General features: G+C 39.0%; 1 protein-coding gene across 4 annotated transcripts in view; it reads right to left on the minus strand.

The window, feature by feature from the left end:
- Positions 1 to 13,249: 13,249 nt before the first annotated feature.
- LOC106088697 (zinc finger protein 423 homolog) overlaps positions 13,250 to 23,026 on the minus strand; it is a 145,658-nt gene continuing 135,881 nt past the window's right edge. For all 4 annotated transcript variants that reach the window (XM_013254348.2, XM_059370004.1, XM_013254350.2 and 1 more), the window contains 3 exons: positions 17,439 to 17,581; positions 14,988 to 17,339; positions 13,250 to 14,894 (listed from right to left, as the gene is read on the minus strand). In XM_013254348.2, coding sequence (XP_013109802.2) covers positions 14,153 to 14,894; positions 14,988 to 17,339; positions 17,439 to 17,581 — 3,237 coding nt within the window. In that variant the 3' untranslated portion in view covers positions 13,250 to 14,152. The remainder of the gene's footprint in view (positions 14,895 to 14,987; positions 17,340 to 17,438; positions 17,582 to 23,026) is intronic.

The raw sequence follows: 23,026 nt of genomic DNA on the forward strand, positions 1-23,026 counted from the left end.
GGACGCAATAAAGGGCGGTAATGAAATCTCCCCAACGGTCGATCAAAAAGCGTTGGCAAATATAACGCTATGCGTAAAACCATCAGAAATTTTACATATCAAGAATTGTGCAACAGCGAAAGAAGCTTGGGATACATTCAGCCGTTTGTATCAGAGGAATGCTCCTTCTCGGAAAGTTAATTTGTTCAAGAAATTGGTGCGGTTCAGATTCCAGAATGCAGAGAAGTATGCCCCGCAGTTGAACGAATTCTATACGATGGTGGATGACTTGAAGGCCATAAGTGTGGTCATGCCTGAGGATTTTTTAAGCATTTTGCTGCTAAGCAGTTTACCGGAAGAAATGGAAAATTTCGTGGTAGCTATTGAAAGCAGAGATGAATTGCCCGGTATAGAAGTATTGAAATCAAAAATCCTGGAAGAAGAAGAACGTCAAAAAAGCAAAGGCGAGAAAATGGTTGCTGAAAATGTGTTTGTCGCAAAATTTCGTCAACAGAAAACTGGAAAAGATGACCCAAAACAGTGCAAATCCCGAACTCAAGGTAATAATGATGTCAAATGTTACAAATGTGGTAAGAAAGGACATGTGCGTGCGCAGTGCAAGTCAAAATGCGATAGTGACCCAAATGGAAAAGCAATGAGTGCAATCACTGACGGCGAGAAGAACGATTCTGAAATTTGGATTTTGGATAGTGGTGCAAGTTCCCACATGTGCCGCGATTTGTCATACTTTATACATTTGGAACGCAAGTCTCAAAATATCATGCTGGCATCAGGGGATCAAATTACCGCTGAAGGTGTTGGAACTGTTGAAATGAAATCCAATGTTTGCGATGTTACATTCAAAAATGTGTGGTATGTACCAAATTTGCATTCAAATTTTTTATCTGTGAGCAAGATAATCAAGGCAGGCTTTGTTATTGAATTCAAAGCAAAGAAGGGGTGCGTAAAAACAAAACAAAATGAACCTGTGTTTACGGCAAACTTGGTTGGTGACATTTTTCATGCCAATTTGAAAAGAAATTCAAACGTTGAAAAGGTAAATAGAATTTCTGTGACGTCAGAAGAAAATTTAAAGTCATGGCATGCTAGGTTTGGTCATTTGAATGTAAAAGATTTGTGTTCATTATCAAAGAAGAACATGGTACGAGGCTTGGAGGTAAAGATGCCGGAAAAATTTGAATGTTTCACATGTGCTGTGTGTAAAATAAGCCGAAGACCATTTCCCAAAAACACTAATGTTAACACCACAGATGTATTGCAACTAGTACATACGGATCTGTGTGGGCCGATGCGTATTTCTTCGTTGGGCGGATCAAAATACATTATGACAATCATCGACGATTATTCTCGATATACGACTGTGTATTTTTTGAAGAATAAGTCTGAAGCACTGGAAAAATTCAAGGAATTTAAGATGGAAGCGGAGAAACAAACTGGCCAAAAAGTAAAAAGCATGCGAAGCGACAATGGGAAAGAATATGTTAATTCTGCATTTTCACAGTTTCTTGTCGAAAATGGAATTGTGCATCAAAAATCTTGTCCCTACACCCCACAGCAAAATGGTGTTGCGGAACGTGTAAACCGGACATTGACGGAAATGGCTCGTTGCATGCTGGATCAGTCAAAATCAAAGCAGTATTTGTGGGCTGAGGCAGTCAATACAGCTACGTATATTCGAAACCGGTCGCCCACAAAAGTGCTAGATGGTAAAACGCCATATGAGTTATGGGTTGGAAGAAAACCATCTGTAAGCCATTTCAAAATCTTTGGGTGCGAGGCTGTTGTCATGCAACATAAACAAAAACGAAGCAAATTCGAACCAAAAGGCGTCAAAATGATTTTCGTTGGTTATGAAAAGTATACTAAGGGTTACAGGCTGTTTAACCCTACGACGCAAAATATCGTCATAGCAAGGGATGTTATTTTCTTCGAAAATACGTTTGCAACTCCCGTGCTGGAAGAAAATCTTGAAGTTGACAGTTTTCATGATTTTGAAATCCCTGGTGGTACTGTTCAAGAAGATACAGCTCCAGTAAACATCGAAACCGTTCAAGATAAAACTCAAGAACATAACCAAGAAATCGCTGAAGACGATGACGAAAGTCAGGGAAGTGCAATTGATGTCCCGAATGCTAATGGTAAACGTTGCCGAGGAAGACCAAAAATTTGTCGTACAGGAAGGGTTGGAAGACCTAGAAAAGTCTACGTTACAGAGCCCCGAGTTGAAATGCTGAATGCTGTGATCGAGAATCCTACCACAATTGCTGATGCATTAAATTCAGATAATGCGGGTCAGTGGAAGCATGCTATGCAGGTAGAATATGATTCGTTGATTAAAAATAAGACATGGGAATTGGTTGACCCTCCGAAATCTAAAAACGTCATAAGCTGCAAATGGGTTTTCGTTGTCAAAAGAAAACCAGATGGATCTGTAGAGAAGTTTAAAGCCCGACTTGTAGCCCGAGGATGTTCGCAAAAGTACAACATTGACTACAAGGAAACGTATGCTCCCGTTGTTCGTCATTCAACAATACGCTTAGTTCTAGCGTTGGCTGCAAAATATGAGTTGATGGTGAACCATGTGGACATTGTTTCGGCTTATCTAAACGGCGACCTACAGGAAGAAGTTTATATGAAACAACCCCCGCAGTTCAAGAATGATAATTTTCCAAACAAGGTATGCAAGCTAAAACGTTCACTCTACGGTTTGAGGCAATCTGGAAGAGAGTGGAATAAGAAAGTGACGGAAATTTTGACGAAAATTGGTTTTACCAGATGTAAAACGGATAATTGTGTATATGTCAGACGAAGCAACGAAACTATAACTCTGATTGCTATTTATGTCGACGATTTATTGTTGGCATGTACATCCGAGGCGGAAATGCAGGACGTAATCACCAGCCTAAATAAAAAGATCGAGGCGGTCGATCGAGGTGCAATCTTATTCTATTTGGGAATGGAGATTGAGCGGGAGGATGATGGCAACATATCAATTCATCAATCTCGGTACGTACAACAGTTGCTTGAAGAATGGAACATGGAAAACTGCAAGTCTGTTTCGACTCCTTTGGCAAATGGAATCGTTTTGAAAAAATGTGATCAAGAAAATTGCGGTGATTTATGTGATGTAAAGACTTATCAATCATTGATTGGGGGCTTGATGTACTTGTCTGTCATATCAAGACCGGATATATCACACGCTGTGTCACGACTTTCACAGTTTGCTTCACATCCACATAACGATCACTTTGCGGTAGCTAAACATATTTTGAGATATCTTAAAGGTCACCCTCAAGGCAAAATAACATATTCAAGCGAAAATGGACTATGTTGTTTGACCGATTCAGACTGGGGAGCAGATTCCAATGACAGGAAGTCATATAGTGGCTGTGCACTATTTTTTGGCGATGGCTTAATTGCTTGGGAATCGAAAAAACAACATGTCGTTTCACTCAGTTCCATGGAGGCGGAGTATATAGCATTGTGTCAAGGAGCAAAAGAAGTCGCATTTCAAAGAAGTCTTCTGCAAGAAATGGGTTTCTCCGAATTTGTTTCTGGACCAACAACTATGTACTGCGATAATCAAGGTGCTGAATTTTTAGTCAAAAATCCAACGGTACACAAACGAAGCAAGCACATTGACATCCGTTATCATTACATCCGAGAGAAATACATGGATAAAGAAGTCGATATCGAATATGTGCCAAGTACTGAAAATGCAGCCGACATCTTAACAAAGGCCTTATCTAGGGATAAGCATTTTAATTGTTGTAATATTTTAAATCTTACTTTTTGAAATAATACATTTGTATTGAGGCGGAGATTGTTAGAATATTTGAATTTCATACTTTGTCAATTCAACTGTATTATTGTATTAGAATATAAGTAGTAGTAGGCTTTGAAATATTTTGCTTTTACATTTATTGTTTGTCACCCTTATTTTCTTATGTTCAAATTAGTTCAATAAAAACTTCCATCAACAAGCTCCACCATTACTTGCCGCCAATAATGGTGTTTATATTAACAAGTAAAAGCGTGCTAAGTTCGGCCGGGCCGAATCTTATATACCCTCCACCGTGGATCGCATTTGTCGAGTTCTTTTCCCGGCATCTCTTCTTAGGCAAAAAAGGATATAAGAAAAGAGTTGCTCTACTATTAAAACGATATCAAGATATGGTCCGGTTCGGACCACAATTAAATTATATGATGGAGACCTGTGTAAAATTTCAGCCAATTCGTATAAGAATTGCGCCCATTGGGGCTCACGAAGTAAAATAGAGAGAACAATTTATATGGGATCTGTATCGGGCTATAGACCGATTCAGACCATAATAAACACGTTTGTTGATGGTCATGAGAGGATCCGTCGTACAAAATTTCAGGCATATCGGATAATAATTGCGACCTCTAAGGGTCAAGAAGTCAAGATCCCAGATCGGTTTATATGGCAGCCATATCAGGTTATGAACCGACTTGTGCTTTATTTGACACAGTTGTTGAAAGTAAAAATAAAATACGTCATGCAAAATTTCAGCCAAATCGGATAGGAATTGCGCCCTCTAAAAGCTCAAGAAGTCAAATCCCCAGATCTGTTTATATGACAGCTATATCAGGTTATGGACCGATTTCAACCATACTTGGCACAGTTGTTGGATATCATAATGAAATACTTCGTGCAAAAATTCATTCAAATCGGATAAGAATTGTGCCCTCTAGAGGCTCAAGAAGTCAAGACCCAAGATCGGTTTATATGGCAGCTATATCAGGTTGTGAACCGATTTGAACCATACTTGGCACAGTTGTTGGATATCATAACAAAACACGTCGTGCAAAATTTCATTCTGATCGGATAAGAATTGCGCACGCTAGAGGCTCAAGAAGTCAAGACCCAAGATCGGTTTATATGGCAGCTATATCAGGTTATGGACCGATTTGAACTATACTTGGCGCAGTTGTTGGATATCATAACAAAATACGTCTTGCAAAATTTCATTCCAATCGGATAAGAATTGCGCACTCTAGAGGCTCAAGAAGTCAAGACCCAAGATCGGTTTATATGGCAGCTATATCAGGTTATAAACCGATTTGAACCATACTTGGCACAATTGGTGGATATAATAACAAAACACGTCGTGCAAAATTTCATTCTGATTGGATAAGAATTGCGCACGCTAGAGGCTCAAGAAGTCAAGACCCAAGATCGGTTTATATGGCAGCTATATCAGGTTATGAACCGATTTGACCCGTACTTGCCACAGTTGTTGGATATCATAACAAAATACGTCGTGCAAAATTTCATTTCAATCGGATAAGAATTGCGCACTCTAGAGGATCAAGAAGTCAAGACCCAAGATCGGTTTATATGGCAGCTATATCAAAACATGGACCGATATGGCCCATTTACAATACCAACCGACCTACACTAATAAGAAGTATTTGTGCAAAATTTCAAGCGGCTAGCTTTACTCCTTCGGAAGTTAGCGTGCTTTCGACAGACAGACGGACGGACGGACGGACGGACGGACGGACGGACGGACGGACGGACGGACGGACGGACAGACGGACGGACATGGCTAGATCGACATAAAATGTCACGACGATCAAGAATATATATACTTTATGGGGTCTCAGACGAATATTTCGAGTAGTTACAAACAGAATGACGAAATTAGTATACCCCCCATCTTATGGTGGAGGGTATAAAAAGTAAACCTTGATTGTAATTAGTTTTACTAATTTGACATATTTCTTTATATTCAGCTTGGGCTTAGAAGATAATTGCGATTTCTGAAAGATATTTGGAAGCTTAGAAGCATTTTTTCTGGCGCAATGGCATCATTCATTGTACCACTTATTATTCTGTATACAAGCGCGAGTAGACACAGATGAGGGTGATGTTAGTGCTTTTATTTTCTTTATTTAGGTAATATTTGAGACATTTTCGGGATTTGCTTGTAAATTAGTATTAAAGATACTTTCATTCTGCTGCTTTAACGGATTGTAAACTAGTACTGACATTTAATTGTTTCAGATATCGATGTAGGTTAGGTCAGACTCACTTAGATGGTTTCGTCCATTGTGATACCATAGGAATAGAAGGAAGATGCCTTCTATTTCCTACCGTTGAACCATCCAGATCGCTTTAAAAAGTCCAATAACTTGCATGAACATTCGCTAAATTAGACAGGTTCTCAAAGAAATGAGAACCTAAAGTGGAACTACTTCCAACTGCTAGGGCCGGACACACACACAGAAGGTGTTCTATAGTTTCTTCTTCTTCGATGTCCTAACAGCTTCTGCAAAAGTCGTTGCTGGTAACCTTCAGTCTGTCAGCATGTTTTCCGATTAGACAGTGACCTGTCATGACGGACACAATGACTGGGAGGTCTGTTCTAGCCAATGACGGCAAAGCAGTAGACCTCTTCAAGTCTAGATGAGGCCACATAGTTTTGGAATGCCCACAGCCCCTCTTTATGATCGTATATCTTTATATTTTTTAATTATTTCCTGTTGCACGAATGAATATAATGTTGCCCATTAATGACTAAAATGACGTTTATTCCATAAAAATATTGAAAAGGGTCACACACAAATCACTTAAAAATTATATTTTTGTGAAAAAAATATAATTTTTTTCTTTTTTTTCAAATCTTATAAATTTAAAACCGAAAAAGGTGTCATGTCTTGAAACCTTCACGAAAAGCCTCATAACCTATGAACAAAATGAGACATTGGTCATAAAAACGTAGTGAATTAAATGAAGGTATCTCATTTTGCATCCAATATATGGTCATATAATTAAGGACAGCGTGCTTTTATTTTGAGATTAAACGATAAAAACAAAATTTTTCATAAGTAATCCCATAAGTCAGGTTCAGAGATGGTGTGTATATCGGTTTTGCAGGAGTTTGACTGTCAACAAGTTATAAACGTCGAAAACATCATATGCTTCATTTTCTTTGCAAATGGAAGAGAAAAGCCAGATATTGCAACACACACCAACAACTATGGGACGCGTTTCGACTGTTGTATTTGAATCGAATTAATTGCGAAAACGTCTCCATGATACAATTACCACATTAACCACACTCTCCAACCCTGTCTATTAGCGCTCTGCCTTCCGGAGCAGTTTGACCACGTTAAGTTATTCACAAATTCCACCAGTATGTATAATTGAAAGTTAAAAAAAAGTTTTTGGTGTTCTCGTCAGGATTGGAACTAAAAAGTTTTCTGTTACAGGAGCACGTTCTAACCTATGCACCAGTGTTGCCATATTCATAAATTCACATAAGTTGAAAATAATTGTAGGATATCGTAATTATTTTTCAATTCTGTCAAAAATTTGCTTTTTTGGCTAGGTTTATGACGTTTTTGACGCACGCATATGCGTCGGAAATGTATGTCATATTCGTCAGAGTTTTCGACAGACCACCTCTGGTCAGGATGAGATCTAGGTAAGATAAGGATATATAAATGTGTATATTAAAAAATAAAGGCGAAAACTTTGTGAGTGTATCTAAAAAGGCAAGGAAATATTTCATCCAATTTTTGCTTGGACAGCTAATTCGGGACACTTGCATTTTTCATGTATTAAGTATAAGGGGAATGATTTGTGTAACTTAAATTAGTTCTTCGGGTTTTTCATAAGGTTCTTAACTCTTATAACTAGTTGGGCAACCCTTTCATTTAAGTAATGCTGTTCAACTTGGGGGAAGCCTTGCAACTAAAATTTTTAGCGAACCTAGGATATATTTAGACGAAATTCTTGTACTTTCTATTATTTTGACCAGTGACCACTGTTCCTCTATAATCTTTTACTTGATTTTTTGTGGGTTGTTAGGGTCAATATGTTTCAAAATGCAAATAAAACAAGTTTATTTCATCCTTTTCTCGATGTTTCGTCGGCTTTTCCGACTTTTTCAAGAGTTTATTTAGTGAAATCTATTAACAAGAGACGCATTTTACATATTTTGTTCTGTTTTGTTACTTTTAAGGTTTTTATTTACATATGTTTACATTTGCATTATTCTCTTAATTTATTAAAAAACTGGACATCACGACACATTTATAATAAATAAAAAAATAAAAATAAAATGTAAAATATTGCAGGTGCCCACATAACACATATTACATTATTCCCCTTCTTTGCCATTGCACGTCAATTCGTAAACTACATTGTCTAGTTGGAGTTTGTCTGCTTTGGTAGTTGTTGTTGTGAAAAGCTTTTGTAATGTGTGGTTTGATTTGTATGCGATTGTTGTACATTTTGTTGTACATCTTGTACATTTTGGAATAACTCATCCGAATGAAAACTTATAGTCCTCCTTAAAGCTTCCGGGAGCTCTGTTCTATGGGTTTGAATACGGTGATCTGAGAGGATCAGACCAATAAATTTATGTTTTTTATAGAAACAACCAGGGTTTAACGCCCCAGGAGGGATGTTTTGAAGCATTATCGTCCACAATATCCCATGAAGTTGACTTGTTGCGAACCACAAATGCTTTCATTGCATTTTTTGTTACAACTCTATGGAAATGGTGATCCGTTCTTTGGTTTTTCATGGTATGCAGTGGTTCCTAAAAGTAAGAATACTCAAAGAATGGATCCACATTTCCACAGTGCAATGTAACAGGCTGAAAGCACTGAGCTGCAATAGTGTTCAATCAGCTTTCCTCTGAGGATATTGAAATCCCAACCCCATATCAGTCAGGAATCCATAAGGCTATCAAAAAGAAGCCTACTCTGATTTATGAATGAATGATTTATTTGGATGGATCTCGTTGTCACGGACGAAGAGCTTCATGGGTCGACTAAATCACCAAACATAGAGTACTTCTTTGAGCAGGCAATTATGGCCAGTTGAAAGCAGCCTTCAGCAATAATAAAACTGAGATTATCGAAACAGGGGGCTGGAGAGACGACATGAAGTTTCTCTTTCACTCATGTCTCTCGTCACTTCGCAGAGAGGAGTGGGATTTATTTATTTCATTTATTTTTTTTTTTTATTTATAGTACTACCTACAATGTGTAATTAAAAATGTTAGAGGTCATTTGTGACAAATTGCGCTTAAGGCAAACTAATTGCAATGTATAAATAAAAACAAAAGTATATGAATATTAATTAAACCTAATTAAAAAACTATTAAATTAACTTTAAACGAAATTTTAAAAACAAAACAAATATATAAAATCAGTGCAATCTGAAAATTAAATTTACCTAAAAAAATTATTTTAATTAAGAATTAAACAAGATTATCTTAGCGTTGTCTTGTCTTAGCGTTCGAAGCCATCAATACAACTTCCAACAGATGAACTAAAATCATGTGTGGTACGGAAAGAAGTGTAATTTACCACAGAAAGAATGTCTGCCATTACACAACAATAAATGCATTGGAAAAAGTACAGCTAATAAGCAGGGTTGTCGAGCTTGGTTAATGTGATAATTGTATCATAGATACGTTTTCGCAATTAATACGATTTAAATACAACATACCAACGCACGGCCTTGAAGCCATCACACCTAATATGGTTGAAAAGTCTTCTAACCAACAACGAAACGCGTCCTATAGTGGTTGGTGTGGTGCTACCTTTGTCTTTCCTTTTCCATTTGCATCTTCGATCATTCAGCTCGTCTCGAAAGAGAAACAAACAAAAGAAAAAAATAAACAAGATAATTTAAAATAAAGTAATTCACAAAATCATTTCGTATTTAAACATTAATCCAACAAAGTGAAGTAGTTTTGAAGCTTATATTTAAATGTTGTGGCACTTGGAATATTTCTCAAGTGTATTGGATGGGAGTTCCAGAGATTACATACACAAAAAAAATCTCTATCAGAGACTAGGTAGTGATCTCTGAACTGTATCAAGCAGTTTGTTCTCAAGGAACGTGCAAATACCAACCTGTAAGAAAGATATTCAGGTTTACGTGTAAATATTATCTTATGCAAGGCAACCAAACTACGCAGATCCAATATCCTTGCAAAATCCATCTTGTAAAATGTATAAGCTAGGAGTGACATGCTGCTGGAACCTTTTTACGTTATATACAAATCTGACAATGTCGTTTACAAGTACTTTTAATTTATTCTTGTGGCCATAATCACAGTTAGCAAACAATTCACTGCACCACAATATTTGGCGATAATGTATCTAACTACCTGTGGTATAAAGTGTTGTACATGTCATAGAGTTTTCAGCATACCGTAAACTTGAATAGCGTTGTCTATTAATATGTTTTTTTCCAAGTCAAAGAATTGTCAAATATTACACCTTAATTCTTATAGGAGTTCACGTAGTGAACGACGCTGTCATTTAAAATAAGGCTTAGAAGAGGGGAAGTAACCAGGTTATTTCTCGATATAACTATGCATTTTGTTTTGGATGGGTTAAGTGCTTAGCTATTTTCAGAAGCCCAACTGTAAATGGCCACCAGACTGACATTAATTTGATCGACATAACTAACAACGTTATCGACACTGCACGAATAATTATAGAATAGGATTGATCCTTGGGGAACGCCTTTATTCAAGTGTAAGAAATCTGACCGATTCTGCGCGGAAAAAACAGCTTGACTTCTATTCTTAAGGTTAGAGTCGATCATTGTCACTACTTAGGGATTAACATTTTGTGAACGACTAAATCAAATGCCTTCGAATGATCCAAAAGGACAAGGCAACTGACAAGATTTATATTAATATTGCATCTGATGCCTTGCACAACATCGATCAGAGCATTGGCATAGCTACGACCAGCTAGGAAGCCAGATGTCGTTCGGTTAGTAGCCTTTGTTCTTCAAGAAACAACTTCATCTGTTAATGCATGAGCCTTTCTAATACTTTCGACAAGTAGGGTAATATCGAAAGTAGGCGAAATTCATTATTCGTTTTCGGCAGTAAAATAATTTTTGCCCCCTTCCAACTTTTTGAAGAAAAAGATGTCATTAAAACATGGTTAAGAAGTAAAAAGGCATTAAGTTCGCGCGGGCCGAAAACTTTGGATACCCACCACCTCGGGTATATATGTAAACCCCCTTTCGTCACAATCCGATTAGAATTAGACAACTTATCCATTCAAATTCGGCACAGGCATTGAGTGGTCTTATAAATATAAGTCACTATTGAATTTTGTAATTCAAATTTCAACAAAATCGGGTAATAAATAAAGCTATTATGAGCTTCAGACCCTTAACCGGCATATCGGTCTATATGATAGCTATATCTAAATACAGTCCTATTTTTTACCATATTTGGGTCGGATGGCGGGTGGCATAAACCTACTCACTGTTTCAAATTTCAGCGAAATTGTGTAATAAATAAAGCTTCAGACCCTTTATCGGCAGATCGGTCTATATGGCAGCTATATCTAAATATAGTCCGATCTGAACCATATTTGAGTCAGATGTCGGGAGGCCTAAAACTACTCACTGTTTAAAACTTAAGCAAAATCGGATGAAAAATTAAGCTTTTATGGGCATTAGACCCTTTATCGAAAAATAGGTCTATATATCCAAATATGGTCTTAGAATTAGAATATACCCCCATCCTACTGTGGTGGGTATAAAAATAGGTGTGATATAGCGCAACAAAGTGGGTATGGGAGGTTTTAAAAACGAAGGACTAATGTCGTCGAGACCATTGGCAGAAGACTTGACACTGGAAAGAGCTTGAAGTACATCACATTGATTAACACTATAGAAACTGAAAGATATGTTAAACTAGAAACCATATTTTAGTCACTTTCATCTATTCTAGCAAAAGGTGTTTCAATATTCAAAAAAGCCTCGTTCAGTTCAACCCATCAGCTGAGAAACGATTTGAATGGACAAAATTGGCGTCATTTCTGTGTAGTAGTTATGCCTATATCTATTTGATCTATATTTATCACCATCGAATGCAGATTTTGCCTTCACAACTTGTCGCCTACATGACTTATATTCTTCACGAAGCCAGCTTGTCTTGAATGTCGTCCATCTGTATGACCGATCTCTTACCAAAATTAATCTTCTTATGGTCTCATTGAAACAAGGCTGCTGTTTGTGTGATATCGTCTTAGTTTTCATAGGCACGTGCTTGTCAAACAGTTTAAGAGTATTTTCTTCTAAAAATGTAACCTTCTCATCAATGTCAATCAAAGAATATATATTGTTCCACTGAACGGAAGCTAAATCACTCAGTAATTCATATACGAAATAGTTTCTCAAAATAGATCCCTTTTGTAAAGTTTAAGCAGATCCCAAATATCGACTATACACGCTGGAACTCTCGTGTCATTTTAGCTTTTCCTGTGTTTATTCTGATGCCTGAAACCCGGAACAGCTTGCGTGCAATCTGTTCATTAATTTCTTACTCATGGGCCGATCATTGGTTGAGTTGTCAATTGTTCCGCACAAACGATTCTGAAGAACTATCTGTAGCTCCGAATGACTACCCAAAAGCTCTCGAACGCTTGAAGACCCACTGGAGGATGAATACTCAATCAACATTGCCCGAAACGACCAGTGCTATGAGCGTGCAATCAAAGTTATGCAAGACTTATGCAAATCCTGCCGCAACAAGGACAACCTCTTACTAAGATTCATCCTCTCCAACGGCAACGTGTATGTCTGTTTCCTTCCTTGTGTGTTTGGTAATCCTATGTAATGTTAATATATGTTGCTCTAAAGCTTGTATTCAATTATATAACTGTTTATAGGGATTTCAAAAAATTGCCTAAAATGTAGATATAAAAATTTTAAAACCATTTTGTGCGTGGGGTTTTTCTAATCTTAAACAAAATCTCATCCAAATATGCAAAAAAAAGTCATCACACTAATAGTTCAGCATGATGGCCATCGTGGCGCTGAGTTAAGCATGACTGCAATGACGCCGACGCCGTAAGCCGAATCCTGGCGAGAATATCCGAATAGATGTCTTCGATATAATTTTTGAACAAACAAAATGTGTCAAATAAATGGGTCTATTGTGAATACAAAATCAACACTGTATGAATTTGGCATATTTCGGGCAGATTTGATGAAACAAATTGGGTCTAATATTGAACTCATCTGAAACTACCTTAAGTGAGTGCAGTTCCATTCAAACTTCACCTTAACTCCGTTGCTCACACATTCATCTATAGCCGATCGTTGTGCTCCATCTTGATCTCTCAAAACAAATTTAGAGCAAAATGAGCAACTTACCTTGCACAAGCTCATGTGTTTCGCTTGATTTGGCAATCAAAAAGAACAAAAACTGCATACGTACTTTGTTAAACTTTATTTTTCAAAAAATGCTGTTGATATTTAATTACAGAGAGTGCTTAATAAAATGAGTTTATCCTTGTATGAGTGTATGGGATTTTGTTGGTTGATATATATGTATGTATATTTTGATGTATATGTACGTGTTTGTGTATAACTACCATCATGTCTGTTTATATGTACATATAAATATATATCGTACGTATATGTACATGTACTTTTCTACGTTGAATGCATTCAAGTGTATTTTTTTGTTCAGTTGTGTAGTAAATTACTTACATTAAAAACCAAAATTAATTGTACAAATTTAAACGGTCGCAATTGAAACATATGAATAATCCGTTTGGGTTTCATGTTTCGTGCCCAATCCAATAACAATTTTCAAACATAAAAAGAAAACAAAGCGAACAATGTCCGACATCCTATTCTTATCACAATAATACTGTCATAACTATTTACTAGTAATAAATAAATATTTTTATATGTTTGCCTATATATGTATGTACGTATATATGTGTGTATGCATGCTATGTTGGTTCCTATAGGTATGTGAGTTTGAGTGTATACGGAATACGACGACGAGCTAATAATCGGTAGTAATAGATATACTTAGGAGTGAATACTGAAGTTTTTGAAATGCATCGCTAATACTTTGGGTGCTTATAGTCTATATAAAGTTGGGCATTTCCTAGGGTTACATCTTACTGGATATTCACACTTGGGAAAAGATTATTTGTAAAATATTGTGGAGCTTATATTTGGAAGCCATTTGGCGAATTGTATGCAAATAATTTTCAAATGTGAACAGCCCGTTAAAAAAAATCTACGTAAATGCTAAAGCAATATGACGATCAATTGTAATACTATTCATAGTTGTCTTTTAAAAGCAGACTGGCATAGCAGTGGTGGCATTCAGATGCCCTTTTCCGTCCGGGTTGTTTCGGTGCTTTCCTTGGCCTTGTCCTTTACTTCGGCATTGGATGACACCTGGTTGTTGTTGTCATGCAACTTTTCCACTTCGATATACTCATCGTCCTCCGGATGATTGTGATTATCGCCTTCCACAATTTCCTGTTTGACTTCGTTCAAGAGATGGGGCTGTTCTGACAGCCTCATGCCATCGGCACTGTTGGTCTCGTCCACAGTGACCTGGTGCTCTGCTTTTGGAGTATGGGGATCGCTTTCATTTTTCAGAGAGGAGGATTCTCGCAGATCGTGGTCGATAAGATGATGGTCTAACTCTGCGCGGAAATAGAACTTCTCGGGACAAAGGTTACAGTCATAGGGCTTGGAGTTGATGCCATGTTCCAGCATGTGATTTAGAAGACCACCAGGAGCCGTGAAGACGGAGGAGCAGATGTAACAGTTGAAGCCGCGATCTTCGCAGCCAACAAAGGTGTGTTCTACTAAGTGTTCCTGTAACTTTTGCGGATGCGGCAGAACCATTTTGCAGAGATTACAACGATTGGCTATGTACTGTCTTTGATCGGCATTTGGTCTATCATAGTGTTCTCGCTGCTGTTTGAATTTATTGTTGAGATTGTGTTTTCGACAACATTTTTCGCATACTTTGGCTTCCGAAGGTGAACTGGAGATTGGTTCCAGACAAAGGGCGCAAACATTTTCGGTCACAGAGGAGGTCTTCACATGGAACCTACGAGTAGATAATGGGTTGTGGACAAGTTAATTACTTGCTTGCATATGCATTGTTTTAGATATTTGTGAAAAAAAATTGTCTTCCACTTACTTGGCATGGAGACTTATCTCGAATTCGGAATGCAAAGATTGGCGGCAACATATGCACTGGACGGGCATTTGTCCCTCGGTGTTGTGTTCAGAGAGATGAGTTTTGAATGCACTCACATCGGCTAGTGGCTTGGAGCAATGAGAACACCGACCCGATTGGCCAACCTTTGAATGTTGCAATTTGTGCTCCGCCAATATAGCGGGCGAAGGGAATATTTCGTCGCATATCAAACATTTGTGTTTTCCAGTAGAATTATGGCAAGTCTTCATGTGGTGCTCTAGTTCGCTTCGCGACTTGAAATTTCCCGAACAGTAAGCACATTTAAGACTTACTCCGGTCTTGAGGTTGTGCACAATTTTGCGATGAGAATGGACTTCAGACTCTGTGCGGAAATCATTGCGCTCACATATGCCGCAACTGAATCCGGTGGAGGGTGAAGTTGTTACTTCACTACGAACGTGACTTTCCTGCGGCAAGTGGGGCGTGGCTGTTGGTTGCTTTGGGCTGATAAAGTAATTGTTGCTAGATTTGGTATTATCCTGATGGTGATGTTGTTGCTGCTGCTGTTGTTGCTGGTACATTTCCATGACTGTGCGATTTGTGTCAAAATATCGCTGCGATAGTCCATACATTAATGCGGAATGCTTCATAGCATTTGTATCGATTTGTAGCGGATTGTAAAACTTATTGGCAGCCGCATTGGGAAAAAGTCCCTTATTTAAGTGTGACGCAAACGCCATGTTGTAATCTAGTATACTGTTGTTATTATTCTGAGCATTCAGCGGCATAAGGGGCCCCTTTCCGAAGAGAGCGTTCACATACAACGAGTTCATGGGACCAATGGCGTTATTACTCATAGGCGGCGAATGTTCGTTAAAGGCCTCTTTTTGCACTGGGGCAGGGCGCTCGATGCCGGCGTGATGAGTTTGCATATGGCGATCAAGTAGAAACTCCACATGGAAAGTTTCTGGGCATGAAGGGCACCGGAACTGCCGAGCGTGGGCGGCCAAGTGGAACTGCATTTCCAAATCGGAGGAACACACAGTTCTGCAGAACATGCATTGCAAGGAATTCACCGGTGAGGTATTGTTGTTCACGGTCTGATGTCGGGTTTTAACATGAACATTAAAGTCACTTTCTGCGCGAAAAACATCCATACAAGCGGAACAACGAAATAGTTTGGTCTCCGCCGAATGAGTACAGGCAAAATGAACCTGAATAGCCACTTTCGTTTCAAACATTTCACTACAGAGGCCACATTTATACATTGTTGTGGCATGCTGCTCCATAAGATGTTTCTGAAGCTCTTCGGGCTTCCCAAATGACTTCTGACAGCTTGTCGAGCAATTGTATTCGGAATTCGTAATTAGAAAATGGGAGATGATGTGTCTCTCGTACTCCGATTGCTCTCTAAGCATGAGGCCGCAGTGGTGGCAGACCATATTCAAGCCCTGTGCTATGTGAGATTTCAAATGATTGCGGAAGGATTCAAAGTCGGGCAATCCGGCATTGCACTGATTGCAAAGGAATACCCCTGGTTTGTCAGCCATCGCTGTATCTTGTGGTGATTTCTGTGGTGTTCTGGACGGCGTTAGCGACCTGCGATTGTTTTGGCTAAGGTCTGTGGGTTCGTCTTCACTTTGTCGAACGCTGGCATCCAACGACTTTGGACTTGCCAGAGTTGACTCTTCCTTAATGCTATTCTCATCAGCGCTGGCGGTGCTACGCAAAGGCTGTCCAGTTAATAGGCGCGGACTAAAAGTTCCACAAGCCGCCAGCCGATTGAAATGTTCGAAATACGAATTGGGACTTGTAAGACGGTCAACATGCGCCGATCGCATGTGTTGGAACATGGCGGCAATATTGGCAAATTTCATGGTACAGTATTCACATGTCATCTGAAAGTTTGGTGCGTCCGTGGATGGCACATTGGTCGGAGTTGGCGGTGTCATGGAATGGGCCAATTCTTTTTCATGTTGCGCCTGCAGATGACTATTCAACTGTTCCACTGTGGTGAAATCCGATTTTGAGCAAAATGTACATTTTAACAGATTCGATGATGATGATCTTCCGCGCTTGTTGAATTCCAGGCGACTAGGGCTGTGCTCGCTTCCCAACGACAGGGCATAACGCCGCTTTTGCAAGCTGCTATTACTGGAAGCCGATCCCGTCGATCGAGGACTGTAGTTAAGAGCCTGGGGATTTCCACCTGCCGCTAGGAGTGCCGCTTGCTTTTTATGGTTTTGCATGTGCGACGTCAAGGCCGCCGCCGTGTTATAACCTCGATTACATATTGTACACTGGAATGGTTTTTGGTTATCGTGGGTCTTCATGTGAATCTTCAGATGGTCACTACGGGGAGCAAAGAGATTGGCGAATTAGTAAGCCGCTAAGTATCCGTATGAGCCTAAAAGGGAGAGGGAGATGGGTATGTCGGAAGTAAATATTTACCTTCTGGAGAAAGCCGCCTCGCAATGGGGGCATCGATACCGTCGATCTCCGGTATGCAATTTGGTGTGACGATCTCGCGACCTTTTGTGCTTGAAGAGACGGGCACAGTAGTCGCATTTAAATGGCAAGTGTTCGGCATGGCTCTGAAAGAAAATCGAATGCAAAATGAGAAACAATTTCACCGGTTATATACGGAACCCACTGTGCAGCTTTATCGTGATAGTTGTTGCTGCTACAAATCTTTTTACACCTTCAAGATTTTAAAAGATCTTCCTTGGTGCGACTGGCTGGCTGACTGACAGACAGACAGATTGGCTGACTGCACATATCGAGCAAGGCAAAAAGTCAGACCTGTTTCGGTGGCAATTGCAAATATTTCATTCGAAAATATTTCATCACTTAAATGTGGCAACCTTAAATGTTTTAAGCATTCCTAAATCGAGCACAGAGTATGTAGAACGTCCAACGTCCAAATATGTTTGTATGTCTGTATGACAGTTAGCATGGGTATTTGTCATCTCTGGTGCGGAATCAACTCCAAACGTTGGATGGATGGATGGATACCTAAACTGACTAGCTGTTCGCTTCGGTTGTGTTCACCTCACTTTTGTTTGTTGGAGAGGCACGTTGTTGGCTCCTTGAAGATTGTTATCTGAATGCGCAAATTTTTTGAGTAACAACTTTTGATGTTGTCGCTTATCATCGTACCGCACGTTCTCCTCATATTCAGTCGCAGTTTTCAATTGGATTCTGACAGAATCTGAACTCTTTATGGATGAGGTGGCGGTGATGGTCGCAGTTCTCTCATTTAAAATGTTTACATGCCAATAGGAATCGGACGGAGAGATAGATGGAAGAGGGAGGGGGCGGGCGGACCAACAAGCGAAAAGACCCCAAAGAACGGGTGAGTACATAATTTATAATGATTTGTTTGTTGGTCTCTGAAACAGTTTAAAAAACCATAATCAACACACAATAATTTTTTGGAGTTGATGAATGCAAGCAAGAAAGGCGAAGCGCTACTCGTTTGTAGTGGTATCCACTTCAGCGGTGCTATGAGCAAGCGTTACACAGCCGTTTGCATACAAATGGGCTAATTTCAGTGTGCACAAATCTTGGCCACGCTTGGGTTATGGCTTGGACGCAGGGAGCAAAAGGGAGTTTGGCCAATTCGGTCAGCACTGTCGCTTAGATTTAACATATCAAAGTAAACATACCGCTCGGTTGCGGTAATCATCTAAAATAGCGTTGATGATGATGATGGGGATCAAGAAAACGCTGCTGATGCGTTGACAGCGATCATGTCTCTAGTACACCACAACTGAGTTTGCTGCGGATGATAATGTATTAGAACATTTGTTTCAAAGCCCGAGTACCTATTTGCAGTCAGTAGTAAGTGGCTCTTTGATCCAGCCCCAATGCCACCTACGGTCTGTTTTAGTGGCCATTTATCACCTCGAATATCATCCTTATTCAATCTTAACGAGGGATGTTTTGGTATGCAAAGGTCGTTGGAAGCCGCTGTTGCTAGTTGCTTCGTCTCAAACAGTTTTCTAAGAACACTTTCAAGCCATACCACAAGATACATATGTGCAAGTGCATATGACTACCCCACCGTTTCTCTCTCACCACACCACCCCGATATCTTGCGTTGTATATGCTAATTGCACAAATCGTCCAAAATACCTGATAACAATCTTAATGAGTCTACATTGCCGACGCGGTCGCTATCACTGAATATTCACGCACAAAGAAGAACACAAACGAGCACAATGAGCGCAAAATATTATTTAAACTCAAGAAGTAGGTATGACAACAAACTAAAAAGGAACTTAGCTGGGTGGATCCAGCTTTCATTTCGTTTTGATTACTTCAAATTTAATTTTTTTTTTTTATTTTCGTAGATGTATTTAAATCTAGCACAATGCAAATAAGAAAATAATTCTTATAATGCTGGTGGTTTATGGAATGTTATATTGATATACAATCGAATCTTATAAAGCCTCCACAGGAACTAACTGAAGTGGTCCCCAACATTTTAACCTCTGCGCTATGGTGGCCTCCGTTTGTAACTAATCGAAATATTGAGCTGAGGCCAAACAAAGTATATACAATATGGATGGTCTTGACATTCTAACTCGATTTAGTCATGTCTGTCCGTCTGTCTGTCTGTCGAAAGCACTCTAACTTTCGCGGGAGTAAATTTAGGTGTTTGGAATTTTGCGCAAATACTTCCCATTAGTATAGATTGGTTGGGATAATAAGTGGACCAAATTGGTCCATGTTTTTATATAGCTGCTATATAAAACACTAGAGAGCGCATTTATTATCTTGTGGAAATGTTCTTTCTTAAAAAGCTTCAACATGTCCTCCGTTGTCTCTGCTCTCACTCTCATGTTGTCTACTAACGTTTCAGTTTGGCCATGGGTTTTTGAGAGAAACTTTTTCATCTTGGCGGCGTCATTAACGCTATTGACCTGTTCGCAGAAAAGCTTCCAGGAGGCGCGTTTTATGGTAAGATAATATTATTGTATTCCTTGAGCCGTGTGTAATACACATCCTAATCAATTTCTGCTTTTTTACGACGTGCTCTGTTGTAAAGTCTGCCGTCCTCTTTCCCGTTTTGCAAATCTCCCCGGTTATCCAGGGATTTTCTTGGGCTGATTTCCTTTTTTGAAGAGGACAACTATCTTCGAAGCACCCGACTATTGTAGTCGTCATCATGTTGACATTGTCGTCAATGTCTGCTATATTTGGCCAATCTAAATTATATAGCCCAAGTTTTCTTCTGATTAGTCTTCCAAATTTTGTCCAGTTGTTTTTCGACTTATTACGGATTCGGCGCTGGCCGTGCTACTCTAAACCTGATATAGCAATGGTCTGAGAAGGAGTGCCCTTTGGAGACCCTCGAATCCTGAACCTTATCGATCAGATTTTCCTAACATATCACATCTTAAACCCCCTAATCCTAGTAACAAAGGTAGCGGTGTTACCAATATTAAGTGCTATTAGGTCGTTAGTATTCAAGGACTCTGCCAGGGCTTGGCCCCACTTATTACTTTTGGTACTATTTACTTCATGAGATGTGGTGAGAGTTCGCATCGCACCCCATTTGTACCTCGTTTCCTATCGGTTTTGCTTTCTTCACCAGCCGTTACGGTTCCGACGGGGGTGGCGGTGTCAAAAAGTCGAAAGGCAGATAAAGTGATGCCAGGTATGCTCATTGTCTCCCTGTCTCATCACTGTTGTATCCGACGTTGACAACTTTGGGGAAAATATTAAATTGAAGTTTTTATGACAAATTCACAGGTCTTCGGCCGACTACCAGTGTTAGCAAAGTATAATTGGTAGTTGATGTGGTTCAGTTCAGAAAATTTGTTCCGGGTCATCCATGGCTCCTGAATTAAGAGAATATGAATTTGCCCTTGCTGATTTTATCCATCAGAGCGATTTGGATGACTTGCCTTTCCTAGTCTTCCGAATCTTGAGAAAATGATTGGTGGTTCCATTGTTGGATCTCTGTTCCTCAGGCTTTGTCGAGTCTCTCGTCTCTGCACTGCCTAATATTTGAATATTAGGGTCTTTGCTTATTCTAGTCTTCCCATTATAGATAAAGTCGGTGCAGGTTTCGTCGTAGGCCCCCTGTTCGTTAGGCAGTATTGAGTGTCTTACCACTGCACTGCTCGATGTCTCAATATGAGGAGAGTTTCTTCTCCTCCCTGTAGGAGACCTCATTTCTCCGCGACAAAACCTTGGTTTTGCTTGTTTAAGAATCCATCATGTGTTTCGTCGCGAATTTACCGGAAGACCATCGCCTTTGTGAGTTGGATGACGCCCATCTTTCTCACCAGGTCGAGCTTTGCGCAGCAGGGAGAGATTTTTCTGGTATTAATACATTCTGTTGACGCAAAACGCAGCGTTAAGATGTCTCCTCTATACTCGCAGTTCATAATTTGTATTCAGAGTTCAACACATGTCCGAACTTCTGAGCCGGATGCACTGCCGATATCGGATGCACGGCCGATCTTCTTGTGAGCTTCACAAAACCCTCACTTACTACTGCCGTCATCCCGCTGTCCTCATCTCTCAATTCGGCTGCGATGACTGTCTTTGTCAGAATCGGAAACATCAACTGTACTTAAAGTATGCGGACAAACTGCGCATGCCTCTGGTTTATCCGTACCTTCCTCGTTTGATAATCTAACGAATGGTTGTGCGCTTGAAGCATTACCCTCGACTACAGGAGCAAATGCGTAAGTTATCACCACAAAAGTATGGTAGATAGGGCAAACGAAGGCATAGTTTTTTGTCACCATATATTTGCTATCGAAAATCTCGCTTGGGGTGCATACTGGATCTTTAGTCAAAAAAAAAATATGCATCTTAACTCATATTATTCTGGTGTTAAATTGCAGTAATGGAATAAATATGCAATTCGAATTACAGTGCTTATAGTACGAGTAATCTAGTACCTATGGTATTGATCTGTGACCCTATAAAGTATATATATTCTTGATCGTCATGACATTTTAAGTGGATCCGACAATCCTTCTGTCCGTCTAAGGTGTCAATATAGCGTCTATACGAATAAAGCAATTGGCTTAAAACGTTCCACAGATACTACTTATTGAGGAAAGTTTTCGGCGGTTGTAAGTTGGCCAAATCGATCCGTGTTTAGATATAGCTCCCAAATAAACTGATCTTCGTATTTGACTTCTTGAGCCCCTAGAGAGGGCCCGATTCTTAACTGATTTTGCTGTATTGTTTTATTTATTTATTTTATGTATGCCAACCTAGCGCAACAAGGTATGAAATCTAATTATTTACAGTACGCAGTAGCGAATAAGACAATACTATAATGATTTAGGTGAAGCAAAAAGAATAATATGTTCAGTCTAAAATATTTTACGTTCAGAAGAATTGCTTTTTAAAAATAATCATATTCTCCTATGACCTTTCATATCCATGCCAAGTATGATCTGAAGCTCCCATATATACCGATCTCCCGATTGTACTCCGTAGAATCTGGAGGGTGCAATACTTGTACTATTTGGCAAAAATTCTATTATACATAAATTTTTAATTCCTCCATACATTTTATAATTTTATAGCCTTATTCACAAAAGGCATGACAGTCCTATAAAGGAAATCTGTCAAATAAACTGATTTATAATTTACAATAAGAGTTGTGAAAAAGACTGTTAATATTTAAATGTTTACCATATCCAGAATATGTGTATAAGCAACCGGTTGCAAATGCAAATTTTGCCCATGAACATTCCACTAAGGGGCAAAATTCTCAATTGGAGAATGAAAACGTTGCATCAACTTGAAAGCGACGAGTCAAGTTAAACTTTCTCAATTATTATCGGAGTCATGTCCGTTGGGCGTTATGTCTAGTGTTGCAGGTCAACGCATTAGCTATCAAAGCAGAATAAATTCAGTGTTCGGTCTGTCAAATAATTGATGATACAATGCAAATTTTTGATGAATATGATTAGAATTAGAAAATTTAATACTTTTATGGACTTTTTGCATATAAGATAAATGAATTAGAGTGAATTGAATTAAAATTTGTATGTTGTTTC

The sequence above is a fragment of the Stomoxys calcitrans genome, chromosome 5 (genome assembly GCF_963082655.1).
Source record: "Stomoxys calcitrans chromosome 5, idStoCalc2.1, whole genome shotgun sequence".
Taxonomy (NCBI): domain Eukaryota; kingdom Metazoa; phylum Arthropoda; class Insecta; order Diptera; family Muscidae; genus Stomoxys; species Stomoxys calcitrans.